Source organism: Labrus mixtus, chromosome 16 (assembly GCF_963584025.1).
Source record: "Labrus mixtus chromosome 16, fLabMix1.1, whole genome shotgun sequence".
NCBI classification, from domain to species: Eukaryota; Metazoa; Chordata; class Actinopteri; order Labriformes; family Labridae; genus Labrus; species Labrus mixtus.
Genome location: NC_083627.1, coordinates 410590 through 426400, shown reverse-complemented (window position 1 = coordinate 426400; position 15811 = coordinate 410590). Strand labels below are relative to the sequence as shown.

Below are 15811 nucleotides of genomic sequence, written 5' to 3'. Positions count from 1 at the left end.
CCTTTAAAACCTCGCTGTGAGAGTGTTCTGCTTTGTGACACATTTTTATTCACTTCAGCTTCACCCCTGCAGGTTGTGTAATCCTCTGATGGTGATGTTTGACACACAGAAACAGTCGGGCTCCCACATGGTGTATATGCAGAATTCTATGTTTATTAGAAAGATTGTCAACAAACATTTGGTCTTTTTACAGAGGAACTGCACAAGTGTAAAAGTCCTACAAAATGCAGCTGAGCCCAGGGGAGTAAAATACACTTTACAGGTGTTTACAGAAGGACGGCCTTTAACCTTCTCTAGTCAGCAGATTCTCACGCTCAGATGGAGGAAACAGCGGCAGCCATCTTGGATCAAAGTCTGCCTGTTGTTAGCAGTGGAACCAAAATGGCAGCTCTACCGTAAACACACATATGCTCTGGATGTGTGCGGCCCAAAAATAGAATAAAAATAAAGACACTGTACATGAACTCTCCGAGCTAAGGTCTTAAACTCTAAAATACAAATCATTTACATATCCATCTAAGTAAGTGCAGGGCTCTTTTACAGGTCAAAGATCTGAAAGACAATAAAAATAAATCTGTAAAGCTACAGTCTTATTTTCAATATTCACGTCTCCTCTCTCTTTAGTCAAAAATCTAAACGTGTTTACGTGACATTCTCAGTAAGAGCTTCTTCTCTGCTCGGTTATCACTTTGAATAATGCGCTATTTTTTTATTTTTTTTATCCCTTAGCGTTTAAATCATCTCGACAACAATAAAACTCTCCTGCACATACAGCAGGATGCATCGTGCTCCATTTACCTGATGCCATTTATACAACGTGACTCACTCGCAGCCTCTCAATATTTGCATACATGACTGAGGAAGAAGAGGAAAGGGAGAGGAAGAGAGGAAGAGCAAACCCATTATCCCCCAACCTCACTCATCTCTCCACTTATTCCCCTATGTCCTCTTCTCCTTCCTATCTTCACCCTTTTCCTCCCCCTTTTCCTCGTCTTCCTCTCCTCCTCCTCCTCCTCCTCTTCCTCCTCCTAGTGTTTTGTTCCTCTGCAGGGATGCCTCAGTTCCACAGTTTGAGGAAGCTGTCCCAGGATCCTGTGCAGACACCCATACCATCCTCAGGGACGCCGGTGCAGCTCACCCTGTTGTCATGGCCAGACAGCACACCTGAGGAGAGGAGAGGAAACAAGAGGAGAGGAGAGGAAACGAGAGGACAGGAGAGGAAGCAAGAGGACACGAGAGGAGAGGAAACGAGAGGAAACGAGAGGACAGGAGAGGAAACAAAAGGACACAAGAGGAGAGGAGAGGAGAGGAGGAGAGGAGAGGAGGAGGAGGAGAGGAGAGGAAACGAGAGGACAGGAGAGGAAACAAGAGGAAACGAGAGGACACAAGAGGAGAGGAGAGGAGGAGGAGAGGAGGAGGAGGAGAGGAGAGGAAACGAGAGGACACGAGAGGAGGTGGAGGAGGAGAGGAGAGGAGAGGAGGAGGAGAGGAAACAAGAGGACACAAGAGGAGAGGAGAGGAGAGGAAACAAAAGGACACAAGAGGAGAGGAGAGGGCAAAAGGGGACGAAATGCACAAGAGGGGAGGTGAAAGAAGAGAGCATGAAAATGGAAGGAATAAAAGGAAGGTTAAATTTATAAAGAAACATAATTAAGATTTAAGACAATCAGATGATAAATCATTTTCCAGACTCTGTTCTCGGTCCTCTGTTGGAACCACAGACTATTTATATGAATGTTTGAAGCCTGAGTGTCGTCCCCCGTCTGTTCCTGCAGGGGGCGCTGGAGTCCCATCGATGGCGGTCTCCATGCTGGAAATGCTGTCTCAGTCTAACTTTCAGTCGACCTAACGACAGGCTGAGAGCTGGAGCTGAGGCGGGTTTTAAACCTCCTGACAAACCGTTACACCGCGCCCACCTGTCAATCAGGTCAGCTACACGCCTTATTGTGAATAACTCTTATCCTTCATCAAAACTGATGAGTCATCAAAACATTCACCCCCCGTACAGTGTGTGTCCATCGAGACATGAGCTAATCACACCTATTTGGTTTTTGAACCAGGCTGTAAACATGTTAATCTCTGCTGTAAAAACAGGCTTTTTAGAATGGGTGTGTATGTGACTTCCTGTTTATATCTGCTGGAAGTCCCTTCTTCTCTCTGTCATGCAGAAAGCATTCAGGGAGTTTTTATAACGACCACTCTGAGACCTCTCCGGGGTATTAATCACTCCGCCTGCTTCTATTGGTGCACCGCTTTATGCATATCTGCGTATTTGTGCCATTACAGGCAGCATGAACCCGTTTATGAATTCTAAATAAAGTTAGTGGCAGATTGAATTTGTAGTGGAGGGGCTACATTACAGGTTATATCATTTCAATGTAAACCAACAGTTTCCTCTTTAGTCTCTGAACAGGGAGTCAGTAAACTCCACTCACCGACTTTCTCTCCCTTCAGTGTGTCCCAGATGTGACAGTTGAAGTCGTCGTATCCTGCAAAGACAAGTCGGCCTGAGTTGGACAGAGACAAAGACGTGACGCCGGCGTTCAGGCTGCTGTCCTGGTAGCTGATCACCTCCTGGTCGGAGCGCAGGTCGTACATCTTGCAGCTGCAGTCGTCAGAGCCTGTGACAATGGCGTTTCCATTGGGGAAGTACTAAAGAGGGGAGAGAAGAAGACGGCCGTTCATGTTGGAATATTTAACTGAGGGAAAGAGGTAGTAACAGAGGTGTAACAGAGGTAGTAACAGAGGTAGTAACAGAGGTGTAACAGAGGTAGAGGTAGTAACACAGGTGCTAACAGAGGTAATAACAGAGGTAGTAACAGAGGTAGTAACAGAGGTGTAACAGAGGTAGAGGTAGTAACAGAGGTGGTAACAGAGGTAATAACAGAGGTAATAACAGAGGTAGTAACAGAGGTAGTAACAGAGGTGTAACAGAGGTAGAGGTAGTAACAGAGGTGGTAACAGAGGTAATAACAGAGGTAATAACAGAGGTGTAACACAGGTAGTAACAGAGGTGTAACAGAGGTAGTAACAGAGGTAATAACAGAGGTGTAACACAGGTAGTAACAGAGGTGTAACAGAGGTAGTAACAGGTAGTAACAGAGGTAATAACAGAGGTAACAGAGGTAGTAACAGAGGTAATAACAGAGGTAACAGAGGTAGTAACAGAGGTGTAACAGAGGTGTAACAGAGGTAGTAACAGAGGTACTAACAGAGGTAGAGGTAGTAACAGAGGTAGTAACAGAGGTGTAACAGAGGTGTAACAGAGGTAGAGGTAGTAACAGAGGTGTAACAGAGGTGTAACAAAGGTAGTAACAGAGGTGTAACAGAGGTTGAGGTAGTAACAGAGGTAGTAACAGAGGTGTAAAAGAGGTAGTAACAGAGGTAGAGGTAGTAACAGAGGTAGTAACAGAGGTGTAAAAGAGGTAGTAACAGAGGTAGAGGTAGTAACAGAGGTAGTAACAGAGGTTGTAATAGAGGTAGAGGTAGTAACAGAGGTAGAGGTAGTAACAGAGGTAGTAACAGAGGTAGTAACAGAGGTGTAACAGAGGTAGTAACAGAGGTAGTAACAGAGGTGTAACAGAGGTAGTAACAGAGGTAGTAACAGAGGTAATAACAGAGGTAGTAACAGAGGTGTAACAGAGGTAGTAACAGAGGTGTAACAGAGGTGTAACAAGGGTAGAGGTAGTAACAGAGGTAGTAACAGAAGTAGTAACAGAGGTGTAACAGAGGTGTAACAGAGGTGTAACAGAGGTAGAGGTAGTAACAGAGGTAGTAACAGAAGTAGTAACAGAGGTGGAACAGAGGTGTAACAGAGGTAGAGGTAGTAACAGAGGTAGTAACAGAGGTAGTAACAGAGGTGTAACAGAGGTAGAGATAGTAACAGAGGTAGTAACAGAAGTAGTAATAGAGGTGTAACAGAGGTAGAGATAGTAACAGAGGTAGTAACAGAAGTAGTAACAGAGGTGTAACAGAGGTAGAGATAGTAACAGAGGTAGTAACAGAGTTGTAACAGAGGTGTAACAGAGGTAGAGATAGTAACAGAGGTAGTAACAGAGGTGTAACAGAGGTGTAACAGAGGTAGTAACAGAGGTGTAACAGAGGTGTAACAGAGGTGTAACAGAAGTAGAGGTAGTAACAGAGGTAGTAACAGAGGTGTAACAGAGGTGTAACAGAGGTGTAACAGAGGTAGTAACAGAGGTAGACGTAGTAACAGAGGTGTAACAGAGGTAGTAACAGCGGTAGTAACAGAGGTGTAACAGAGGTAGTAACAGAGGTAGTAACAGAGGTGTAACAGAGGTAGTAACAGAGGTAGTAACAGAGGTAGACGTAGTAACAGAGGTGTAACAGAGGTAGTAACAGCGGTAGTAACAGAGGTGTAACAGAGGTAGTAACAGAGGTAGTAACAGAGGTAGTAACAGAGGTAGTAACAGAGGTGTAACAGAGGTAGTAACAGAGGTGTAACAGAGGTGTAACAGAGGTAGAGGTAGTAACAGAGGTGTAACAGAGGTAGAGGTAGTAACAGAGGTAGTAACAGAGGTGTAACAGAGGTAGTAACAGAGGTAGTAACAGAGGTGTAACAGAGGTAGAGGTAGTAACAGAGGTAGTAACAGAGGTGTAACAGAGGTAGTAACAGAGGTAGTAACAGAGGTGTAACAGAGGTAGAGGTAGTAACAGAGGTAGTAACAGAGGTGTAACAGAGGTAGAGGTAGTAACAGAGGTAGTAACAGAGGTGTAACAGAGGTAGAGGTAGTAACAGAGGTAGAGGTAGTAACAGAGGTAGTAACAGAGGTGTAACAGAGGTAGAGGTAGTAACAGAGGTAGTAACAGAGGTGTAACAGAGGTAGAGGTAGTAACAGAGGTAGTAACAGAGGTGTAACAGAGGTAGAGGTAATAACAGAGGTGTAACAGAGGTGTAACAGAGGTAGTAACAGAGGTAGTAACAGAGGTGTAACAGAGGTAGAGGTAGTAACAGAGGTAGTAACAGAGGTGTAACAGAGGTAGTAACAGAGGTAGTAACAGAGGTGTAACAGAGGTAGAGGTAGTAACAGAGGTAGTAACAGAGGTGTAACAGAGGTAGAGGTAGTAACAGAGGTAGTAACAGAGGTGTAACAGAGGTAGAGGTAGTAACAGAGGTAGTAACAGAGGTGTAACATAGGTAGTAACAGAGGTAGTAACAGAGGTGTAACAGAGGTAGAGGTAGTAACAGAGGTAGAGGTAGTAACAGAGGTAGAGGTAGTAACAGAGGTAGTAACAGAGGTGTAACAGAGGTAGTAACAGAGGTAGTAACAGAGGTGTAACAGAGGTAGAGGTAGTAACAGAGGTAGTAACAGAGGTGTAACAGAGGTAGAGGTAGTAACAGAGGTAGTAACAGAGGTGTAACAGAGGTAGAGGTAGTAACAGAGGTAGTAACAGAGGTAGTAACAGAGGTGTAACAGAGGTAGAGGTAATAACAGAGGTGTAACAGAGGTGTAACAGAGGTAGTAACAGAGGTGTAACAGAGGCAGTAACAGAGGTGTAACAGAGGTAGTAACAGAGACGATTTGTAACGCTGATACCAATATGACGGAGAAGCGCTGTGTGTGTCTGTGTGTGTGTGTGTGTGTGTGGTTTTGTTGCTCACAGAGATGGCATTGATGTCACTGGTGTGTCCAGAGAAGGTCTGCTTGCAGGTCCCTTCCCTCAGGTCCCACAACTTGGCCAGAGAGTCGCAGGCTCCGGAGACGAAGGTGTTCATGTCGGCGGACAGAGCAAGAGACATGCAGTCCCCGATGTGGTTGGTGAAGATGATCTTCTGCTTCCCGGTCTCCAGATCCCACAGGCAGCTGCAGGGGAGGAGGGAAGGTCGATGTTTAGACGAGGCGCGAGAGAGCGAGAGAGAGAGAGAGAGAGAGAGAGAGAGAGAGAGAGACATACATCATCATCAGGGGACAGAGAGTGATTGTTCTGTTAAATATGAAACAGTTCCTGTTTGGAGGCGTGTGCTCTGTTCTGGGAGCTGCTGAACAACAAACACAAGAAAAGAAAATAGATATCCTGATATCCTTTAAGTCAGTGGCGGTAACTCACCAGGTGGTGTCGCCGGAGGCTGTCACGATCTCCGAGTCGCTGAGGAAACGGGCGCAGGACAGATAACCTGAACACAAACAGTTTGAGTCATTAGGTCAGAACGTTTTCAGCCCTCTTGGAGGCGTAATGGTTCTGGCGAGCGTGGTGCTCACCTGTGTGTGCGTCCAGCTCCCTGAGGGTCTTGGGGCTGGCGGCCTTGATGTTGTACACCGTGCACATGTTGTCCAGACCACCGCTGGCCACCAGGTTACCAGAGGGGGCGAAGGCGACACTCATCACCCAGGCCGACTTTAGAGGCACGGCCACCAGCTGGAGATGAGAAAGCGTACAGCGTGAGATTTGATCAACATGCGTCCCAAAAATCTGTTATTGAGAACTTTTGAAACCTCAGCCATGTCGACTTGATTCTGAAGGCATGGAAACAAAGGTCAAACCATCACTGGACTCTAAACTCATCACTGAAATCCAGACTAAGCTAATTATTCCAAGATAAGACACTCCAGCAGGAAGGGCAAACTAAGTCAACCAATCACAGGCTCCGTTTAACTCTTTTAACTTCAAAGCAGATTAAAACCAAGAGAATCAAACTCGTCCAAAGTCCAAATAACAGCAGAAAAAATGATTTTTACCGAGAGGGAAGAACTGCCATGGCAAGTGAAACTCTTTATTTGTGGAGCTCGCTGTGCAGACTAATGTGTGTTAAAGTCTAATTTCACATCAGTTAGAAGGAAACACATGAGTCAGCATGTCCTTTAACATTTGATCATCTGTGTGGAACCTGCAGGAACCCCCCTGCTGACTCCTCGGTCTTCTAAGTCTTTTTTGCGGTCGTGCACCTGAAGGTTTGTTCCTGTTTCCTGTTTCCTGTTTCATTCATCCCCTCAAATCCACCAAAACACCCCCAATCACAGAGCAACGTTCTTTCAAGTAGTTTATTTTACTCAGAGGTCAAAACTTTCTTCCCACCAAACAGAAACACATACAGGAGTTTTCTGATGACTACATATAAATATGAAAGTTACAAATAAAACATTTAGGGATAAACCGCCTGCGAAGCTTTGGCTCATGACGCCATATTCTGTAAAATCCTCTTCATGTTCCTCTAACTCTAACATGTGTCTCTAGTCCATCTACAAACCCCCCAATGATGAGAAAAGTCCATCCTCTCAGTCTTCTACCTGCTCCACTTTTCAGAAAATGTGTGCTCAAACAGGCCGTTTGGAGATTTTCCCTTCATGACATCACAAAGGGCAGTAGCCCCTCCCCCAGGTGGGTGACACTCCCACAGCTAGGTGTTTGTTCTGCCCTCTGAGTCTGCCTTCTCACCGTAAACAATAGGACATGGAACGAGAAAGCGAGAGACACCCAAGCCCTTCCAGAGAGGGGGTGTGGTCAGACACAGCTCATTTACATATTTAAAGGTACAGACACAGAAACAGCCTGTTCTGAGCAGGGCTGAAATAGAGGGGTTTATAGACATGATCAAATACAGGATCAGAGTGGATTTAGAACAAGAAACTTGAGGAGCTCTGAGACTTATTTAAACTGAAGAGGAGGAGGATATGTGTCTTTAAATCGATGTAGTTAAAATCTTAACTTAGTGGTTTGAAACCGTTTAATTGACCTCAAAGAAGAAGAATGTGTGATTAATTAAAGATTTCTTAGTATTGTCTGATTGGATGAAGTTAGACTTAAAGTTAGTCACATGTTAGTTTTGTGTCGTGGCGCTGACAATGATCTCACCTTGTTTCCTGTGAAGGTGTCCCAGACCAGCAGCTTGCCGTCCTGTGATGCACTCACCATTGACCTGTGAGACGGAAAACAGAGACGCTCAGCTTCAAGAGGAAGTTAAAGTTATATAAATATAAATCAAATACAGGAGCCCTGTTAGTATCCAACACTGTGTTAGAGATGTGACAGAAGAGCTGCAGTGACACTGAAACAACACCAGAGGGCGATGTTTTATCTGCTCAGTATGCAGACGGTTTTCTTTTTTTTAATTAAGGACAGCCAGCGAGCTAACGGGATGCTAACATTAGCTGCAGCTAACAGGTTACAAACGTCCAGTTGTGTCTCCAGAGTTTCAGTTTCATCGTCTGTGAACTTTCTCATCAATCAGGACACTTTAAAAACAAAAAACAGTCGCTGATGTTTGTGACCTTGACGTGACTTCAACCTGGAGCATCACAGGAAGACGCGACGACAACACCCTGAGCGTGACATCATGACAAAATGGCCGCTGTGGGAATATGGTCTGTATAGGTTTCATTTCTTTACATGAAACGTGTATGTGTATCACTAAATCAAAAGTGCAAGTTATTAAAAACGAGTTCTCAGAATAGAAAGCGAGCAAGTTTAAAAAACAAAAAAGAACGTGTCTGTACTTCCTGTCTTTCAATTCTAGACTGTAGCGAATGAAAACACGACAATGACCCCCGAGCGTGATGTCACAGCAACATGGCCGCTGTGAGAATATGGTCTGTTTAAGTGTCCATGTCCCCTCCCGGCCTCCGTACTTCCATTTTAGACTGTAACATAACGATAAAGGCTACTTAGTTAGCCCGTTAGCTTGCCCGTTCATAAACCTGAACAACAAGAAACTCTTTTATCTGGACGGAGGAACTTCTGCTGCCTCTTAAAAGTCCAAAGAAGTTTGAAATATTTACCGTAAAACTTCAAATATAAGCTCATCAACATTTACAGCCCGGTCCCTTTGACTCGCCAGACGTCGCCGCACATTAAAGGAACGCTCTCAGTCTGAGGCCGCCGTGCGTTTACTGATGATAACAGATCAAAAATATAAGAATGGGGTCTCCCTCTCTCCCCTTCTTAATAATGTGCACACTTAAATATTCTATATATATATATATATATACATATATATATAAGTTTTATAATCTTCTCCGTCTTTGTTGTGCACGAGTTTAGATTTAAGATAATGAAAGTGGCGTGTCGTATCGACGCCTCAAACTGACGCCGGGTCGTTTTATAGACTGAAGGAAATAAAAAGTCGGGCTTCTAATAGAAGTGTTACGGTAATACGGATATTTAGTTTTAGACATCAAGCTCAACTTTAACCCCATCACGGCGTTATTATTATCTGTGACTGTGGCGTCCACACAACCACCGCCGTCCTCCTTAATGCACGGCCTGCTCCGACCGCCACCTCAGTGACGACAGGAAGTTGGAATACAAATGCCAAGAATACAAACGAGAAATCCTTCCTGACAACTGGACGTCACATCATCTCCTAAACCGTGATTTCCTGCAGCGTGTTAAGCCCCGCCCCCTCCTCCTCTCACCTGGAGTCAGTAGACCAGTGCATGGAGTAGATTTTAGCCAGGTGACCCTTGAGTGTCTTCCTGAGCTTCAGCTGGACCCGGCCCACAGCGGCCACGCCCCCTGCTGCTCCTGACATGCTGCTGTCGTTCACAGCCTTACGGGCCGCCTGGTGGTCACACGGAGGAATGACATGTTGGAGACAGAACAGAGGAGAGAGAGAGGAGGAGTCAGAAAGATGAACTGCTGGTTGAAGATGTGAGCAGGTGACTCTGGAGAACACCTCAGAGTTCAGTGAGCTGCTTTAATGAGGTCAGAGTAAAAAGGTGCTGGTCATGAACCCTGACAGGTGTGACGGTCTGATGAAGAGGCTCAGGTGACTTTCATAATATCAGAAAACAAATCTTTGATCTCAGACGGTCATCATTTGAATATTCTAAGTTATTATTCTGGCCTCTTATTGGACAGGAAGTGAAGTGAGAAGAAAGAGCGAGGGATGACATGCAGCAAAGGGCCGAGGTCGGATTCCAACCCATAACCTCTGTACATGGGGCGTGTGACCTAACCGCTTGGCTATCAGCGCTCAGTTATTTTCCTTCTCAAACTGAAGGATCGATGCTTTCTTGTAGCTGAACTTAAAGATGAGCGGTCTCTTCCGCCTCCTTCTGGATCTCAGACTCTCAGCGCCCACACGGTGAGAGGAAGATACCTCCTGCTCAGTTCATGAACACCTGTCAGGTGTAACTCTGTGTTTAATGTGTCCGTGTCTGAAAACATCACAAAGTGTTTCTACTGAATTCTATGAAGTCTTTTGAACAAAGGAGACGACAGAGCGGGTCGATGATCGTCTCTGATCAGTAACGAGCAGCTCTTTTGAGTCGTGTTCCTGGATCTTAAAGGACAGTTTGGATTTGTTCTGATCTCGATAACCTGCAGGACGTACTCACCTCGATCTGTGTACGGAGGCCATCGCACTCCTTTTTCAGTGCATCCATTTCAGCTTTCTCAGCTGCCATGGTGACGGTTGCTAGGGGATGTTAGTGACTGTAAAGGAAACTGTCAATCTGAAAGAGACAGAGAAGAAGAAGAGTTGAGTCAGTTCTACAGAGAAGAAGAGTTGGGTCAGTTCTACAGAGACAGAGAAGAAGAGAAGAAGAAGAGTTGGGTCAGTTCTACAGAGACAGAGAAGAAGAGAAGAAGAGTTGGGTCAGTTCTAGAGAGACAGAGAAGAAGAGAAGAAGAAGAGTTGGGTCAGTTCTACAGAGAAGAAGAGAAGAAGAGTTGAGTCAGTTCTACAGAGAAGAAGAGTTGGGTCAGTTCTACAGAGACAGAGAAGAAGAAGAGTTGAGTCAGTTCTACAGAGAAGAAGAGAAGAAGAGTTGAGTCAGTTCTACAGAGAAGAAGAGAAGAAGAGTTGAGTCAGTTCTACAGAGAAGAAGAGAAGAAGAAGAGTTGGGTCAGTTCTACAGAGAAGAAGAGAAGAAGAGTTGGGTCAGTTCTACAGAGAAGAAGAGAAGAAGAGTTGAGTCAGTTCTACAGAGAAGAAGAGAAGAAGAAGAGTTGGGTCAGTTCTACAGAGAAGAAGAGAAGAAGAGTTGGGTCAGTTCTACAGAGACAGAGACAGAGACAGAGAAGAAGAAGAGTTGGGTCAGTTCTACAGAGACAGAGACAGAGAAGAAGAAGAGTTGAGTCAGTTCTACAGAGACAGAGACAGAGAAGAAGAAGAGTTGGGTCAGTTCTACAGAGACAGAAAAGAAGAAGAGTTGGGTCAGTTCTACAGAGAAGAAGAGAAGAAGAAGAGTTGGGTCAGTTCTACAGAGACAGAGAAGAAGAAGAGTTGGGTCAGTTCTACAGAGAAGAAGAGAAGAAGAGTTGGGTCAGTTCTACAGAGAAGAAGAGAAGAAGAAGAGTTGGGTCAGTTCTACAGAGAAGAAGAGTTGGGTCAGTTCTACAGAGACAGAGACAGAGAAGAAGAAGAGTTGGGTCAGTTCTACAGAGAAGAAGAGTTGGGTCAGTTCTACAGAGACAGAGACAGAGAAGAAGAAGAGTTGGGTCAGTTCTACAGAGAAGAAGAGAAGAAGAGTTGGGTCAGTTCTACAGAGACAGAGACAGAGAAGAAGAAGAGTTGGGTCAGTTCTACAGAGACAGAGACAGAGAAGAGAAGAAGAGTTGGGTCAGTTCTACAGAGACAGAGAAGAAGAAGAGTTGGGTCAGTTCGAAAGAGAAGAAGAGAAGAAGAGTTGGGTCAGTTCTACAGAGACAGAGAAGAAGAAGAGTTGGGTCAGTTCTACAGAGAAGAAGAGAAGAAGAAGAGTTGGGTCAGTTCTACAGAGAAGAAGAGAAGAAGAAGAGTTGGGTCAGTTCTACAGAGACAGAGAAGAAGAAGAGTTGGGTCAGTTCTACAGAGACAGAGAAGAAGAAGAGTTGGGTCAGTTCTACAGAGAAGAGAAGAAGAGTTGGGTCAGTTCTACAGAGACAGAGAAGAAGAAGAGTTGGGTCAGTTCTACAGAGAAGAAGAGAAGAAGAGTTGGGTCAGTTCTACAGAGAAGAAGAGAAGAAGAGTTGGGTCAGTTCTACAGAGACAGAGAAGAAGAAGAGTTGAGTCAGTTCTACAGAGACAGAGAAGAAGAAGAGTTGAGTCAGTTCTACAGAGACAGAGAAGAAGAAGAGTTGAGTCAGTTCTACAGAGACAGAGACAGAGAAGAAGAAGAGTTGAGTCAGTTCTACAGAGAAGAAGAGAAGAAGAGTTGAGTCAGTTCTACAGAGACAGAGAAGAAGAAGAGTTGGGTCAGTTCTACAGAGACAGAGAAGAAGAAGAGTTGAGTCAGTTCTACAGAGACAGAGAAGAAGAAGAGTTGGGTCAGTTCTACAGAGAAGAAGAGAAGAAGAAGAGTTGAGTCAGTTCTACAGAGAAGAAGAGAAGAAGAAGAGTTGGGTCAGTTCTACAGAGACAGAGAAGAAGAGTTGAGTCAGTTCTACAGAGACAGAGAAGAAGAGTTGAGTCAGTTCTACAGAGACAGAGAAGAAGAAGAGTTGGGTCAGTTCTACAGAGAAGAAGAGAAGAAGAAGAGTTGGGTCAGTTCTACAGAGACAGAGAAGAAGAAGAGTTGGGTCAGTTCTACAGAGAAGAAGAGAAGAAGAAGAGTTGGGTCAGTTCTACAGAGAAGAAGAGAAGAAGAGTTGAGTCAGTTCTACAGAGACAGAGAAGAAGAAGAGTTGGGTCAGTTCTACAGAGACAGAGAAGAAGAAGAGTTGGGTCAGTTCTACAGAGACAGAGAAGAAGAAGAGTTGAGTCAGTTCTACAGAGAAGAAGAGAAGAAGAAGAGTTGGGTCAGTTCTACAGAGACAGAGAAGAAGAAGAGTTGGGTCAGTTCTACAGAGAAGAAGAGAAGAAGAAGAGTTGGGTCAGTTCTACAGAGACAGAGAAGAAGAAGAGTTGGGTCAGTTCTACAGAGAAGAAGAGAAGAAGAAGAGTTGGGTCAGTTCTACAGAGAAGAAGAGAAGAAGAAGAGTTGGGTCAGTTCTACAGAGACAGAGAAGAAGAAGAGTTGAGTCAGTTCTACAGAGACAGAGAAGAAGAAGAGTTGGGTCAGTTCTACAGAGACAGAGACAGAGAAGAAGAAGAGTTGGGTCAGTTCTACAGAGAAGAAGAGAAGAAGAAGAGTTGGGTCAGTTCTACAGAGAAGAAGAGAAGAAGAAGAGTTGGGTCAGTTCTACAGAGACAGAGAAGAAGAAGAGTTGGGTCAGTTCTACAGAGACAGAGAAGAAGAAGAGTTGGGTCAGTTCTACAGAGACAGAGAAGAAGAAGAGTTGGGTCAGTTCTACAGAGACAGAGAAGAAGAAGAGTTGGGTCAGTTCTACAGAGACAGAGAAGAAGAAGAGTTGAGTATTCTGGAGGTTAAAGGATCATCTGTGTATTGGGTGAAGCGTTGTCAGTGTAACAGCTGGAGAAGTGATTGAGGTTCTCTGGAGAACTCAATGGGCTCAGTTTGTTGTTGATCCTCCATAAAGAACCTGGAGTCCAGGTCCACAGAGATCCAGTGAGCAGGCTGATCTGGACCGCTTAGGTTGCTCTTACACCATCAAGCCTCGAGCAAAGATTAGACACATACCTGACCCGAGGTTTAATCCCTCTCTAAACCAAAGTTGTAATTCTGTTAGCTGCCATACTGGATCAATTATGATGTAAAGGAAGGTAGAGACGAGGAGGAGGGCGAGGACGACACGGAGGCTGAGGGGCGGGGCGGGTGCAAAGGTTTCACCATTAAAACAAAGCGTGTGAGAGCTGCAGGGCTGGGAGTGGAAAGAGGACAGACGAAAAGGAGGCAAGGAGTTAAAGGAAAGGAGGTGAGGAAGCAAAGGAGTGTCTGACCTCGTTTTAAACTCTAAAAACACAACAGAGGATGTGTGACCCTCTGAAGGTCAAAGGTGAGATTTCATGTTTCAATGATAAAGCACCAGACTAGAGACCGACCCGAGGGGGGGCTGGGGGGGGACAGCTTTGCGCAGTGAGTGTACAAAGTGCAGAGTAACGGGGAGGTCGTCGGTGTTAGAAGTCATGTGTGTGTTGCATCACAATGTCCCCCCCCCCCCCCCCCCAGGACAACAACGACTGTTTGTTTTTTCTGTTTCCACTCTGAGGACAGAACTCGTCTCTCAGGGTCAGTCTGCACGCTGAACAGAGAGCGTGACACTTTGTGAAACAAGCTGCACGTTCATCAGTTTTTAAAATGATCCTCTACCTGAGCGCCTCCTTCACATCATCGTCTCAGGATCCCTGCGTGCTGAAGCTCCCTGTCTGTGCCTAAGTCTCTGTAATAGGATGCTGACGTCTCGCTAATTTGATGCTAACTTCCTCCTCTCCCTTCTTTAGCATCTTTAGCATCTTTAGCATGTGACACTTCCCTCGACCTGCACAGAGGAATGAAATGTTGATGCTTCAGAAGAAGGCTTTGATATCCTCAGATTTCAACTAAAGAAGACGTCTCGATGGGTTGAGAGGAACGTATAACAATAATAACATAATCAGAAACTTCACACACATTTTTATAAACGGCTGTTCTCCACAGTTTGACCTCCGTCTCTTTCCCTTCCTGCAGCTTCTTGAGTTTGCAGAGATCCTGATAAACTGAATGGAAAGTCATTGATTGTCCTGCAGAGGTGAAGGGTCAGGGTGAGGCCTACGTGCAGCTTGAACCCCCGACAGGATGCATTGTGGAGGACATTGGGAGGGGCGATGGCGGCGTTAGAGGGGGGTTGCTACAGGGCTTAAAATCCCCGGCAGGAGATCTTAAAGGAAGCTTTACCGGTCAAATCTCCTGTCATCCGATTACTGACTGCTCTTTACCTAGGGATCAGAGGCGGGGGGGGAGGTGTGGATGTGGAGGGTCTGTTTCAGTCAAATGTCAGCAGCTCCTCCTCCGCTCTGTTCTCTCCTTATGACTGAAATAATGCTGCATAAGTCCTCCAACACTTTATCGTATCTGATCAGCTGAAGACAAAGACAACGTTCATAAAACTTTGTTCTTAAGAACCCGACATGCTGCAGTCTGCAGGGGCGGAGCTGCAACATCTGAGTCCTGAACCAGAGCCCCCTCTCTATGGGCTCCCTGCTGCAGACACCATCTTTAGGGGCCTTGTATACTAAGTCTCCCCTCAGACCTCCGCCCTGCCTGGATGATGAGGCCTTCAGTGATGATCAGGCTGCAGCTTATTGCGGCCTCACCTGAGGCACCAATCCTCTTTGGCAGCTTCCCCACAATCCAAAGATCACCTTCAAAGGGTTTAAGGAATCATCACACTGAATGCTCTATTGTTACTCTATAAGAAAACACATGGACGCCTCAAAATGCAATTCAACAAAAAGGACGCTTCTTCAGTGTAAAAAGGTCGTTTGCATGAAAAATGAAGGTAGAATTTTAAAAAAGCAAACAGATTTTAAACTTTGGAGGAGAGCTCGTGTTTCTCTGAAATTCCTGCAAATGTTTAAACTGCAGCTGCGTGAGCATATCCTCCTAAATGTACACACTTCTAATCACTTCACTTTGTTGCATATTGAAGGAAAATGTCCACTCTGTGTTTTAAAATGTCTCAAAAAGAAAAAAAAACTCTCCTTCATTTTGAAGAAGTTTGACAAAGTTAGATGATGCAGTGCCGCCGCTTCAGAAGACGAAGAATCACCTGGAGAGAGTTCAACAGTTAGATCATAAAACACTCACTTTCTTCCACAGACGTGTGGTCCCTGCTCTTCTCCTGCACCTGTGCACCACCTGCTTCCAGATACCTCTCGGCTCTGCGGCTCCCTTTGAGCTTTTTTAGATTCCACAATCCTCGGGCGCACGACCTGCTCGCTGGCTCCTCCGACGCTCTCCCCCGGCAGACTGCTAGCAGCTTTACTTGTGAAAAACTCTCTCTTTCTCTCTCCCTTCCTCCACAGTGAAGAACAGATGAGGATTGGAGGGGA

The 15811-nt window shown here is 45.2% G+C and overlaps 1 protein-coding gene across 1 annotated transcript; it reads right to left on the bottom strand.

The window, feature by feature from the left end:
• Positions 1–133: 133 nt before the first annotated feature.
• Positions 134–15811, bottom strand: gnb3b (guanine nucleotide binding protein (G protein), beta polypeptide 3b). Its single transcript, XM_061059928.1, has 9 exons — positions 15567–15811; positions 10296–10412; positions 9372–9517; positions 7813–7876; positions 6222–6378; positions 6070–6136; positions 5624–5825; positions 2436–2652; positions 134–1164 (listed from the first exon to the last, which is right to left on the bottom strand). The coding sequence occupies exons 2-9, from the start codon at positions 10362–10364 to the stop codon at positions 1058–1060; spliced, it is 1029 nt and encodes a 342-aa protein (XP_060915911.1). The 5' UTR covers positions 10365–10412; positions 15567–15811; the 3' UTR covers positions 134–1057.

What these genes read in the sequence shown, in the direction of transcription:
- gnb3b (XM_061059928.1), bottom strand. Translation starts at nt 10,364, where the DNA reads ATGGCAGCTGAGAAAGCTGAAATGGATGCACTGAAAAAGGAGTGCGAT. An exon ending in GCCTCCGTACACAGATCGAG is followed by an intron (nt 9,518 to 10,295) that starts GTGAGTACGTCC and finishes TGTGACCACCAG; the next exon opens with GCGGCCCGTAAGGCTGTGAA. An exon ending in GCCTCCGGCGACACCACCTG is followed by an intron (nt 5,826 to 6,069) that starts GTGAGTTACCGC and finishes CCTCCCCTGCAG; the next exon opens with CTGCCTGTGGGATCTGGAGA.